The sequence below is a fragment of the Heterodontus francisci genome, chromosome 2 (genome assembly GCF_036365525.1).
Source record: "Heterodontus francisci isolate sHetFra1 chromosome 2, sHetFra1.hap1, whole genome shotgun sequence".
NCBI lineage: Eukaryota > Metazoa > Chordata > Chondrichthyes > Heterodontiformes > Heterodontidae > Heterodontus > Heterodontus francisci.
Genome location: NC_090372.1, coordinates 95,187,961 through 95,201,859, shown reverse-complemented (window position 1 = coordinate 95,201,859; position 13,899 = coordinate 95,187,961). Strand labels below are relative to the sequence as shown.

The following is a 13,899-nucleotide window of genomic DNA, read 5'->3' as shown; positions in this document are numbered from 1 at the left end:
TCAGAAAATAACAAATATCAAACACAATGATCTAAGGGTTTTATTTTAGCCTTCATATTTCTCCTCATCTATACTGAAGGTAGTGACTTGCTGAGGTACAGTCATGCTGACAGTCCTCTCGTATCCCACTTAAGTGGTCACTCTTGTATAAACCTAGATGCTGAGGTCTGCAGACTATTTTACAGTGAAATGCATCATGATGGAGCCCAATCCTGTGTGTACTCACTTGCCCAACTCCTACCTTTGCATCGGTTGTAATTGAACTTTGGACTTTCTGTTTTTGTGGTAGTTACAGAGTTGGGTGTGCTGTAGATACCAGCTTGGCTCAGTGGCACCAGTCACTCCTGGAAGCAGTCTGAGTGTCTTAATTTTGCAGGAGATAACTCACATTACCTATATTAGCTTGTATGACAGCATGAGTCACTGATGTAACAGTAGTGTCCCCTTGTCACCTAAGCCAGATATTTGTTTCTTTCGCGCATGTACTTCTTCAATCTCTCTGAAGGTGGGCTGAGCAAACAATTTTGTGAGAAAAGGCCTGATACGAGTCATTGGCTGGAAGTTAACACACACTTCCCTGGGAGCGGGCTTGGAGGTGAAGAGGGGGCATAAAATCATGTGGGGGATGCTGTGCCCATTGCCTACCCACCCTGCTGCTGTTTTGCCAGGTAGATAAGGTGGTTAGGAAGGCATATGGGATACTTGCCTTTATTAGCCCAGGCATAGAATATAAGGGCAGGGAGGTTATGATGGAACTGAGTAAAATGCTAGTTAGGCCACAGCTGGAGTACTGTGTACAGTTCTGATCCCCACACTATATGAAGGATGTGATTGCACTGGAGAGGCTGCAGAGGAGATTCACGGATGTTGCCTGAGCTGGAGCATTTCAGCTATGAGGAGAGACTGGATAGGCTAGGGTTGTTTTCCTTAGAGCAGAGAAGGCTGGGGGGCGGTGGGGGGACTTGATTGAGGTATACAAAATTAAGAGGGCATAGATAGAGTAGATAGGAAAAAACTTTTTCCCTTAGCGGAGGTGTCAAGAACTGGGGGCATAGATTTAAGGAAAGGGGCAGGAGGTTTAGAGGGGATTTTAGGGGAAAAAAATTCACCCGGAGGATGGTTGGAATCTGGAACACACTGCCTGAAAAGGTGGCCGAGGCAGGAACCCGCGCAACATTTAAGAGGTATTTAGATGAGCACTTGAAATGCCACAGCATACAAGGCTGCGGGCCAAGTGCTGGAAAATGGGATTAGAATAGAAAGGTTCTTGATGGCCGGCACGGACACGATGGGCCAAAGGGCCTGTTTCTGTGCTGTATGACTCTATCTGCGACTCTATGAAAGAACATACCATATTGATCCACATGTGTGGGTCATTTTACTTGACTTAACTAAAATAGATCATAAATATCTTCGAATATTTCTAGCCTCTTTACCTCAGTGGAAGTTCTCACAGCTTTCTCTTTAATAAACCTAACTGTGCTCACCGGTTTCTGGTTTCCAAAAGACAGTTGTTCTCACTCTCTCTCTCGACCATTTTGTCTAACCTCCCACTGTTTGTGGACTTTTTAACACTGGGCTGAATTTTACGTGCGTGCCGCAAATTGAGGCGGCGCGCTTTGAAGTTGGCGGTCCACCAACGCGGAGTAGCCTTCGATGAGCCCCCGCGATATTTAAATGGAGGGGGTGGAGTGGCCACCCCTGATGACATAAGCAAGCAGTCGCTCCATCCCAGGCAATGCTATCCGGCATTACCGCACAGGTGTCGGCGCCATTTTTAAAGGGCTTCAAGCCCTCCAGGTAGATTTAAATTTTTACAGGTGCCACCGCACTGAAATTAGAAATAAAATTTTAGTTATACGTTCAATCCCCTCTCCCCTCTAACAAATTATGTATGGTTTAGATTCTGTCATTTAGAATATTAACCACATTCATCTAGGTGCCTTTTTAAAAAAAAAACTTTGTTTGAATGCATTATTCCTCGGGAAATCCATCATTAAAAGTTCTCCAAATATGCTGCCGGACCTGCTGAGTGCTTGCAGCAAATTTTTTAAAAATCCTTTCTGTGAAAACGTGGTGGAAAAATCTCCTGAAATGTGACAATGGCTTAGTACTATGCAGTGCATTTTGTAGTGCAATCTGGACAGTCTATGAAATGGATTTTAATAGACCTTACTAAACAATTTATAGTGAAAAAAGTGCTCAGGCGTGTGTGTGAGTCAGTTTTGCCTTTCCCCTACTCAAGGCCATTGATTTGAATTTGTCATCAAAAATGGTCAGTATTATGAAATGCGTTCCCCAAAATGCCTGAAATAGAATTTCACTTTTAAGTCCCCATAAAGCAATGGGAATAATTATAGACTGATAGAATTGAAGAATGTAACCCCTAAAATCCCAGACCTGAGTGTAATAAAAATGGAATTTGACTTACCTCAGTCACTACAAACCAATGGCCATGATTATAGATAATGGAACAGCTTAGGATCAACCAGTTTGGCAAGGTAGAGCTGCTCTGTCTGCTGCAAAATCAAAATGATAATTGTTAACATTAATAAAACTTTGAAAGTGAAAACAGAAACCCAAATGTTTTTCTAAATTTAAGAAGTAAAACATCAAGAAGTGTATATTGCTGAAATATGAATGCTTGCATATTCTTACACCCCACCATGCTCTCACACACACAGCCTGCAAGTGCAGTAGTGTTTTCTCAGTTACGTTATTCACCTTTTATCTATTTTGCTTTCAGGTGAAAAGAAGTTTTCCTGCCCAGAGTGCTCAAAGCGGTTTATGCGGAGCGATCATCTTTCAAAACATGTTAAAACTCATCAGAACAAGAAAGGTGCTGCTGTTGTCCAAAGTGTTGGGAGCGCCTCGCCAGACATGGAGGCATCTGTGGCAGAGGTTCTAGTCTCTCCCAGAATAGTCGCCATAGCCACCGCTTCCCAGGATTCCAGTCCAACAATGCCAGCTATGGCAAATAGCATAGATGAATACTGATAACCTTTAACATGCAGCAGTCCAGATTCAGCACTTATCAATTTATTTCAAAGAAGTAGAAACAATATTAAAAATTTAGAAGTGTATGGAGGGGAGGGGGTGAACAACTCCTAGCTTGCAATTTATAACCTGTTACATAAATTTGGATCTAACATTTTAACTGAACAAAGTAGCAAAAGAGCTGTTCAGTTTCTGCCATTTATTGAGTATTGCGACGGTTTACCACTGTTTGTTAAAAATGCCATTATTCGGATAATCCCTGTTCTAAACAAAATTGCTTGTTTGACGCTATCCAAACTAAGTCAGTGATGCTTTTTTAGTTTTTAATTGTGCAATCTTAATCAACAGACTTCTATTAATTATCGAGAGCTCTTTACAGAAAATTCCATTTAAAAACAATAAAGGTTTCAGTAAGCTTGCTTTCGACCACAGTCTTGGGCAGATTGTATCTAATGGTCAGAATGTAGTAAGCACATTGATTATTCTAAGAGTACTAATGTTAAATCAGTTTCTCAACTCCCCATCTTCTCAGAATGGATGACAATCGCAATTTTAAAATCACTCTATATACTAGTACCATTTCTTTAACCAGTACCCAAATTACGAAGAATATATCTGAAAAAAGTGGATCCAGATACATTGGTAAGTAGCTGCAAGAATGTAGAGAGGCTTAATATGATCCTATTTTGATTCAGCTTCTCTCTAAGGAGGATGATTTTATTCCAAGTTTTATTTACATGTGGAATAGATCTCACTTTGTAGTTGACATTTAATTGTGATGAACGTTTTTGTAGAAATCTGATGTCTACAGCTGTTTAGTTATTGGAATAGCTTTCTAGGACCCTAAGTATTGGAAGATGTCAGCTAAGGGCAAATTTTGGATGCAGGGTGGCAATTGCAACTCCCCTGGATGTCGAGAAAGAAAACTACTTCTATTTTTCCTGTGTAAAATATTTGATTTACAAATTTCTTCATTTAAACTTGTGCATGTTTTTTTTGTACTCCTATACTATTCTTTCTCATCCGACTGTAATTGTTGAAGCAGAATTTTGTTGATTTTGTTAAAATATTTTCATGGACCAGTTAAATGTTATTAGCCCTGTGAAAGAGGGTTTATTTTGTTCAACTTTCATTTATGTATTAGGCTTTTATATGTGCGTGTGTGTGTGTATGTCTGTTTTTCCTTTTTCTCCCTAGCTCCATCTTTTATGAATCATACATTTATATAGAGTCTGCTTTCTACAAAGCTATCCTTGATAGGGCCTTCTCCTGGAGATGGGCTAGGCACTGATTTGATCTAGTGCCTCAGTAAATCTCTTCTTGAAGACTGTTTCAGTGCTCATTCCTTTTTGTACAAATATGTTTATACCACCGACTTACTCATGTATTTTGTTGGTCTTAATCCTTGGTACAGCTATATGAAATTATGATATATGTATAGTTCTATAAATGGTCAGTGTTGCCATTAGTAATACTTGCTTTTTTTTTCTCCAGTGAGTTAGTGTCTATTGCAAGTGGACATGGCTGTAGAAAATTACAGTTCTGAAATTTGCATCTTGATTTATTATTTATCAAGTATTATTTACTTATATTGTGCAAGGCCAGGAATGAAGGAGATGTATTTGTAGGTGCAAGTAAACTTATCCTCTTGGGAAGCAGTAAAATATAAAATTATATGTATAGATTTTCATCAATATAGTCATTAACTACCGTATTGTGATTATACAGTTTGTTTCTGGCCTTGCAAAGTACTTTTGCTTTAACTTATGTCTGCTTCCATTTGTGGTTATAATCATGCATGTAATGATTAAAAATAAATAATTGCCCATCAAACTAAATTCTAAGTAACTTACAGATGTTTAAGAGTAAAAAGTACACAATATGTGTAAAAATATTGAGGGAATATTGTTGATGGTAGTGTTTAGGGAAAAAAATAAATTTTGGTTTTGAATATCAGACTTTCTACAACAAAATTATTAACCTGAATATTTTGTTACAATAATTCACTTGTAAATCTTTTTTTAAAATGTGTTTTCCTGGCATCATAAACTTTTAATAATGGATTCTGCCAGAATGGCCTTAAAGGCATGATTTGTTCACATTTTTATAATGCAGATTTGTATAAAAGAGTGCATTTTGTGGGGAAAAAGTTTTTTTTTCACCTGCAGCAGAAAACTGAACTTGTCCATTAAAATATCCTTTAAGTTGAGATGCTTGTGCTTGTTTTTTTATTAATTGAATATTCTTGGCCATTGTTTTCTTCTATAGGGGAGGGCCGATCTAGTAAAACCGTTCTTATATTTTTCTTAACATTTCAATTTATCTTTGGTTAAAACTACAAACAAGGTCATTTATTTTCAACAGGCAAACAAAACCATTTCTTATGGAAAAATCACCTCAATGAAAATCAAGAGTAAGGCCTGCAATACAAAATAAAATAAAGGGTGACACTGGATATTCAAATAAAATAATTAAAGGAATGTCAATGCGTTGGAATACAAATGGTCTGAAATATGTTCCATATACGTTCAGCATATTGATTCAGTTACATGTTTGGAAAAAGTAATACCATACCTAAGTTCTTTCTCTCAGTCAATATGACTTTTTGTAAATTATTTTTGAGCAATGGTCCCTTTTTGTTCTGCAATGATTGTCACCTCTGACTGTTTGACCATGACCTGACACTGCTGCAACTAACTGGGCTGGGTCAGACCTGCTCCCTGGCCCCCACCAATGCTTTGTGTGGCTGGCGGCGGCTAGAAAGTTGCCCAGGCAATAATTCCCTCTGATTTCTCCTCAAAGCCCGCACCTCCACTGTTTCAAAAGACTGCATTCTGCTCAGAATAAGGACTGAATGCTATTGAACTTGAAACAGTGTGTTTCTCCATACCACGGTACTGAGCATGGCTTCGTTTTCCATTTCCCCCTCTCCCCATGCAGTGGAATGAGTAATGGAGCTTTTTTCTTCTCATACCAATACAGTGCAGCTTACCTTTTATGATGGGCCTGGCCCGATTTGCAGTAATACATTGGTTGGCAAAACCTGGAATTCTCTCTTGGTATTAAAATGGACTGCTTCACACATCATTGCAAAATTCTGGTGGAGCAAGACTCTTCAGCTGCAGCTGCCAACATTAAGATAAGTGAGAGGTTCTAACTTAGGTTGCTTAAGTAAGTTGTGCCATTTGTGGACTCTATGTTGACATTTATATAGAATTACATAAAATATACAGCACAGAAACAGGCCATTCAGCCCAACGTGTCAGTGCTGGTGTTTATACTCCACACAGATCTGCTCCCATTCAATCCAACTCATCTCAGCCTTTTAGTCCTATTCCCATTTCTCTCATCTACCCATCTAGTTTCCTTTTGAAAGCATCGAAGTTATTTTCTTCAACCACTTCCTGTGGTAGCATGTTCCACATTCTAACCACTCAGTGAAAATATTTCTCATTTTGCTTTTGGATTTATTAGTAACTAATATAGTATGATTTCAAAATTTGCAGATGACACCAAATTTTTGGGGGTGGGTGGGCATAGTTAATACAATGGAGGACTGCGGCAAAATACAGGAAGACTGTAAACTTGCAGAATGGGCATTTACTAGTCAAATGAATTTCAATATAGATAAGTGGGAGGTGGAACATTTTGGGTAGGAAAAATAAGGAGGCCACATACGCTTTTGTAAATAAGCGTCTAAATGGGGGTTCTGATAAATCACAAAGTATTGTCGCAGGTTAAAAAGCCATTTAAGTAAATAAAAAGCAGATAAAGCACTGGGGGTTCATTTCTAGAGGGATAGAATTGGAAAGCAGAAATTATGTTAAACTTGTATTGAACCTTGGTTAGAGCACACCTTGGGAGTAGTGTGAATAGTTCTGGTCTCCAAATTGTAGAAAGGATATAGAAGCATTGGACAAGGTGCAAAGTAGATTTACAGGAGAAAGCTAGATAAGCACAGGAAGAAAGGAATAGGAATGTTGATGAGGTTAGGTGAAGGGTGGGAAGAGACTCGTGGAACATAAACACACACATGGGGATCTGTTTTTGTGCTGTAAATATTATGTATCTTGTACTTAAGGTTCCTCATTTTTGATTCTCCCACAAGTGGCAACTTTTTTTTATTTGTTCGGTGGATGTGGGCATTGCTGGCCAGGCCAGCATTTATTGCCCATCCCCAATTACCCTCGAGAAGGTGGTGGTGAGCTGCCTTCTTGATCCGCTGCTCTCCTTGGGGTGTAGGTACATCAACAGTGTTGTTAGGAGGGGAGTTCCAGGATTTTGACCCAGCGACAGTGAAGGAACAGTGATTTAGTTCCAAGTCAGGGGGGTGTATGGCTTGGAGGGGAACTTGCAGGTGGTGGTGTTCCCATGCATCAGCTGCCCTTGTCCTTCTAGGTGGTAGAAGTCGTGGGTTTGGAGGGTGCTGTTTAAGGATCCTTGGTGAGTTGCTGCAGTGGATCTTGTAGATGGTACACACTGCTGCCACTGTGTGTCGGTGGTGGAGGGAGTGAATGTTGAAGGTGCCAATCAAGTGGGCTGCTTTGTCCTGGATGGTGTTGAACTTCTTGAGTGTTGTTGAAACTGCACCCATCCAGGCAAGTGGAGAGTATTCCATCACGCTCCTGACCTGTGCCTTATAGATGGTGGACAGGCATTGGGGAGACTGGAGGTGAGTTACCACAGAATTCCCAGCCTCTGACCACCTCTTTTAGCCACAGCATTTATGTGGCTGGTCCAGTTCAGTTTCTGGTTAATGGTAACTCCCAGTATGTTGATCGTGGGGGATTCAGCGATCGTAATGGCATTGAACATAAAGGGGCAATGGTTAGGTTCTCTCTTGTTTGAGATCGTCATTGCCTGTCACTTGTGTGGCGCGAATGTTACTTGCCATTTATCAGCCCAAGCCTGGATGCTGTCCAGGTCCTGCTGCATCTGGACATGGGCTGCTTCAGTATCTGAGGAGTCATGAATGGTGCTGAACATGGTGCAATCGTCAGCGAACATCACCACTTCTGACCTTATGATTGAAGGAAGGTCATTGATGAAGCAGCTGAAGATGGTTGGGCGTAGGACACTACCCTAAGGAACTCCTGCAGTGATGTCATTGGGACTGAGATGATTGACCTCCAACAACCACAACCATCTTCCTTTTGTACATTCTCTCCATATCTACCTTGTCCAACCCATTCACATTTTAAAGACTTCAATCTGGTCTCCTCAAAATCCCTTTTCTAAAAAAAAATACCCAAGCTCTGCAATCTTTCCCAATAGTTATAACCTATCAGTCTGGTAGCATCCTTGTAAATCTTTTTTGCACTTTATCCAGAGTTTCTATGTCTTTTTGGAGTTAAGAGACCAGAACTGTGCACTGTACTCAAGTACAGCCTCACCAGTGTCCTGTACAAGTTCAACATAACTTCACCCCCTTCTCTTTCAAATTTGCTGTCACCACCCCTCAAAAAAAAAGAACCCTTGCCCTCTGTCCTTGCAAACTACCACCTCATCTCCAACTTCCCTTTCCTCGCCAAAATCCTTGACTATATCGTCACCTCCCAAATCTGTGCCCTTTTTGCCAGGAACTCTATGTTTGAATCTCTTCAATCAGTTTCTACCCTTACCAAAGTGCCAAAAGTGCTTTATCAAATGGATATGCAAATGGCCTCCTATGTGACTATGACTGTGGTAAACTGTCCTCCCTTGTCCTTTTCAACCTGTCTTGCAGACTTTGACGCAGTTGACCACGCCATCCTCCTCCAGCATCGTCCAGGTGGGTGGAATTGCACTCGCCTGGTTTCATTCTTCTCTATCCAGTCGGAGCCAGAAAATCACCTGCAATGCCTTCTTTCTCTGCTTCCGCACCGTTGCCAGTGGCATCCCCCAAGAATTTATCCTTGGCCCCCTCATCTTTCTCATCTACATGCTACCCCTCAGCGACATCATCCGAAAATACAGCATCAGTTTTCACATGTAAGCTGATGACACCCAGCTTTACCTCAATACCACCTCTCTTGACCCTTCCACTGCCTCTAAATTGTCAGACTGTTTGTCAGATATCCAGTACTGGATGAGGAAAAGTTTGCTGTTAACTAAAATTTATAAAGACCAAAGTCATTGGGCTGGATTTATGGGCCCCTTTGAGGTGGGCGTGGGGAGAGGGCCCATCACCACCCTGTCACCAAGGAATTTGCCAGGGGTGGGATATGTTGATGCCAACCTTCCTGCCCAGAGGCCAATTGAGGCTACTTAATGGCCTCTTCCCACCGCCACTGGGATCTAACCGGGGGGGCCTCTGCCACGCAGGGATGGTGCCTTGTAAAATGCTGCGCCCTCCCTGCGGACCTGGTGATGGGGGCTCCCTCCTTCGAGGGCGATCTGTGGCCCATGGAGGACCCCCACCAGAAAAATCTACAATTCCATGCCTCCCCCCACCAGACTTCATGCCTGCCCTTCCAACAGCCACCCCCCCCCCCCCACCCGCCTCGCTGGGGCCTTTTGGACTTGCCCCGGTGACCCCACCTCACCTGAGGTCTGGGGTTCCTGTGCTAGGCCTGGGTCCAAGGCCTCTGCAGTAATGGCAGTGGCCACCACTCCCAGTGGCACTGCTGCTACTGCTGAGCTGCTGGCCCTGTGATTGGCCAGCAGCTCTTGGAGGCGGGATCCCATCTTTAAAGGGATGGAGATCCTGGCGCCAGGCACTTAAGCTTCAAAACACCTGAGGATCACTGCGGGGGAGGGGGGTTTGGTAGGGGGTATGAAAAGGCTGAGGCAGGGTTTCCCCTGTTTTTTCGGCCTGGCGCTGGGAGCCCCCTTCCTCAATAAAATCAAGCCCGTTGTCTTCAGTTCCCACCACTAACACTGTTCCCTAGCCACTGACTCCATTCCTCTCCCTGGCAACTGTCTAAGCCTGAACCAGACTGTTTGCAATCTTGGTGTAATATTTGACCCCAAGCTGGCCTTCCGACTACTTCTGCCATCACTAGGACTGCCTATTTCCATCTCCGTAACATTGCCTGACTCTGCCCCTGTCTCAGCTCATCTAGTAAAACCCTCATTCATGCCTTGATACCTCTAGACTCAACTATTCCAACATGCTTCTGGCTAGCCTCCCATGTTTTATCATCCATAAACTTGGGGTCATCCAAAACTCTTCTCCTTGTGTCCTAACTTGCACCAAGTCCTGTTCGCCCATCACTTCTGTGCTCGCTGACTTAAATTGGCTCCTGTTTTAAGCAACGCCTCGATATTAAAACTCTCATCCTTGTTTTCAAGTCCTGCCATATCCTCACCATCTCCCTATCTCTAGTCTCCTCCACAACCCTCATAGGTATCTGTGCTCTTCTAATTCTGGCCTTTTGAACATCCCTGATTTTAATCAGTCCACAATTTGTGGCTGTCCCTTCAGCTGCTAAGGCTCCAAATTCTGGAATTCCCTCCCTAAACCTCTCCATCTCTCTATCTCTGTTTCCTCCCTTAAGGCGCTCCTCAAAACCTACCTCTTTGACCCAGCTTTTGCTCATCTCTTATATCTCATTATGTGGCTTGGTGCAAAATTTGTTTTACAACAATCCTGTGAAGTACGTTAAAGGCATATGTAAATACAAGTTGTTACTTTTTGAGGTGTAGGGTAATGTTTCTGTTCTACCAAAGTGCATCACCTCACATTAATCTGTTAAAGCTCATTTGCCACTTATCTGCCCAGTCTGTAAATATTCTTATGTCTTGTATTATGTTGCATTCTTCCTTAGTGTTCGCTATACCCTGCAATTTGGTATCATCTTCAAATTTTGATCGTTATTTATCCCAAAGCCCATATCATTAATGCAAATTATATTTAAGTGGTTCCAGCACTGATTATTGTGGAACACCACTTTCTACCTTTTTCCAACCTGACTAATTGTGCTTTAGCCTTACTCTCTGTTTTCTACATTTTAGCCAGTTTGCTATCCATTCAGCTATTTGCCCTGACTCTACATGCCCTATCTTTTGTCTTGAAGCTATTGTGTTTAACCTTATCAAAGGCATTTTGAAAATCAGCCATGATCTTATTGTATGGCGGAGCAGGCTCGAGGGGCTGAATGGCCTACTTCTGCTCCTAATTGGTATGTTTGTATGTAAATCCAAGTGTATGATATCCACTGCATTACCCTAGTTTCTCTTTATGTTACCTCTTCAAAGAATTCTAATCATGTTAGTTAAGCATGACTTAGCCTTTTGGAATCCATGCTGACTATCTTTGTAATATTTTCTGTCCTATTTACATACTAAAATGTTGAGTGGGAATTTGAATCCTGATTGGTTCCAGTCCTTGGGTTCCACTGTGGTCATCTTATCCTGATTAATATACAGGTGAAGTACAGTGAAATATAACACGAAACAACTAAATAAAATGTTGTAATATGAGTTTCACAGGTTTCGTTTAAGAGGAAATGTTACATTGCCTTCAATGACAGTTCATTCAGAAATACAAAAGGTGGTTGCTACAGAGACTGAACACACTACAAAGGTAAAATACAGATTGTTAGGTGTATGACTGATTTCACCGCTTCATGATCTATTGTGTTTAGCATTATTGAATAGTGTGTTTGAGATTGTGCCATGAAATAATGTTCAGACTAGAGAGTATTGGTTCATGCTTTCACATTTCAAAATACCTTAAAGTGGAGGATGAAGATGAGCATGGTTTGCCATAAAATAGATCTTTTTCCACTTGTACAATGAAAGCCTGAGAAAGAATAGGGTTAGTTTCTTTTTCCCCTAGTAATATTCAGGGCATGGATAAAGGCAGTAAATTAACTTTGTGGGATTAACTAGTTGGTATTTGCAGATGCTCTAGATTTTGGAATTAGACTGTTATATGAAAAGGAAGAATGTGCAGGATTACGGGAGGAGGCAGGGGAATGGCACTAAGTGACTTGCTCGTTTGGAGAGTCACTGCAGACACGAAGGGCTGAATGGCCTCCTTCTGCGCTGTACCAATTCTGTGATTCGGTGATTTGTTCATGACAGGGTTTTTAAAATAATAAAACCCTTTTGGTAAACCAAATATAAGACTAAGCAAGCTCTTCGCAAACCTCAAATTAACAATGAGCAGCAATGTTATTTCGTGTTGAAATACTTGGAGACTGAGTTCGCTTGCTCCTCTTGGCAGTTCTAATATTGGTGCAATCCTTTTGCTCTATAAATCTCAGAATCTGTTTTTAATAGATTATTACTTGACTTCCATGATTATTACTTAACTATTTCAAAATAAGAGGGAAGCCACTTAGGACTGAGATGAGGAGAAATTTCTTTACTCAGAGGGGTGTGAATCTTTGGAATTCTCTACCCTAGAGGGCTGTGGAAGGTCAGTCATTGAGTATGTTTAAAGCAGAGATTGACAGATTTCTAAATACCAATGGCATAAAGGAAGATGAGGATAGTGTGGGGAAAAGGCATTGAAGGGGTGATCAGCCATGATCATATTGAATGGCTGAGCAGGCTCGATGGGCTGAATGGCCTACTTCTGCTCCTATGTTCCTACGTTCCCTGAGTTGGCTTATACAGATTTAGTGAACAGGTCAACTAATTGATCTTAAATCAATAGTTCTAGATCTCACTAATTTGGATTTTAGTATTTTAAATGTTATAATTAAAGCAACAATTGCAAGACAACACGCTGATTAATTTAGTCTTCAATCTAGGATTGAGAGAGCTTAACCAGATCAAGAACTGAACCTATTTTATTGATCTCTTGTCAAAATAGATTTGCTCTATTGATGAACCCCAAACCAGGAACTGGATGCACTTCAAGGCTTTTCTGTATAGCTTAATATTGACAATTCAAAATCGCTTATGTTCACTGCACCAATTAACACCAAAGGCATTGATTAATTTGCATGCCATCCAACAGGTAGGCTTAATTTCTTTCATCATGCAGGAAAGGTCACTTATTGGAGAAAATGAGAGAGGTTTTTTGATCGCTCCAGATTGCCTGCAGGGAACTGGTCAAGCTTTCTTTAAATGACACCATTGGAATTTGACCCCTGTTCCTCACATTCTAGGGTTGAGTTTTTGAAGCAATTTATGTGTTGGGTTTTTTAATGAAATGTTGCAGGTACATTTCGATAGTATTTTTTTTCACTTTAAAAGTTAAAAGATTTTTACGCTATATTTACACCAATTTGATCAGACCTTGGTGTTAAGCATTTAGTGAAGTTTTTTTCGATATCTGGTGCCTATAAGGTTCTTTCTTATACTCCTTTGGGAGGATGTGGAGAAGTCTGATTAGTGAAAGAGAGATTATTGAAGTTAGTCTTAGATGCTGAACAAGAAGTCTCTTCCACGTATTGATAGAAAAGAGAGTAGATGAGATGCCAATTGATGGAACTAAAATGGAAAGAGTGAGGTAGCTTGTTTGACCAAGGACAATTGCGCATTTGATAATTCTTTTTGTTGCTTAGAGGTGATATAGTGTACTGATTCGATAAAGCCATTGAGAAATTCAGGTAAATCTTCAAAAGTACAACAGACAACTGTGTGGTTAAGTTTGCATTGCTGCAAGAGTCTCCATTGGTGTAGAATATTTTTGTATCTTAACATTTATTTAACTAGGATTGCAAATGGTCTGCAGGCTGTATAATTGCAATATTGGGTCCCAGTGGTCACTCTCATTTTGGTGCCACTCGCTACACCAGTTTCACAAAGTAGAAGAAATTATTTGTTCTTATGCTCTTGAGATACTGCCATGAGATACTTGACAGGTTTGCAGGTCTGACTAATCACAAATCCTCTTGCCCAAATGATGTATATCCGAAGAAAATGAAGAACAAGGAATCAGACGGGAGAAATGGTAAGCAGCTAATTCGGATTTGGGCATGTGTGCGTGAATGAACGGAATGTGGTGAATAAGGTTGTTGAGCT

At 41.0% G+C, this 13,899-nt stretch overlaps 1 protein-coding gene across 2 annotated transcripts in view; it reads left to right on the top strand.

Annotated features, from left to right (window-relative positions):
• Window positions 1-5,206, top strand: part of sp4 (sp4 transcription factor) — a 108,483-nt gene extending 103,277 nt beyond the window's left edge. For both annotated transcript variants that reach the window (XM_068008935.1, XM_068008943.1), the window contains exon 6: window positions 2,747-5,206. In XM_068008935.1, the coding sequence (XP_067865036.1) occupies window positions 2,747-2,997 (251 nt within the window). In that variant the 3' untranslated portion in view covers window positions 2,998-5,206. The remainder of the gene's footprint in view (window positions 1-2,746) is intronic.
• The last annotated feature ends 8,693 nt before the right edge of the window (window positions 5,207-13,899 follow it).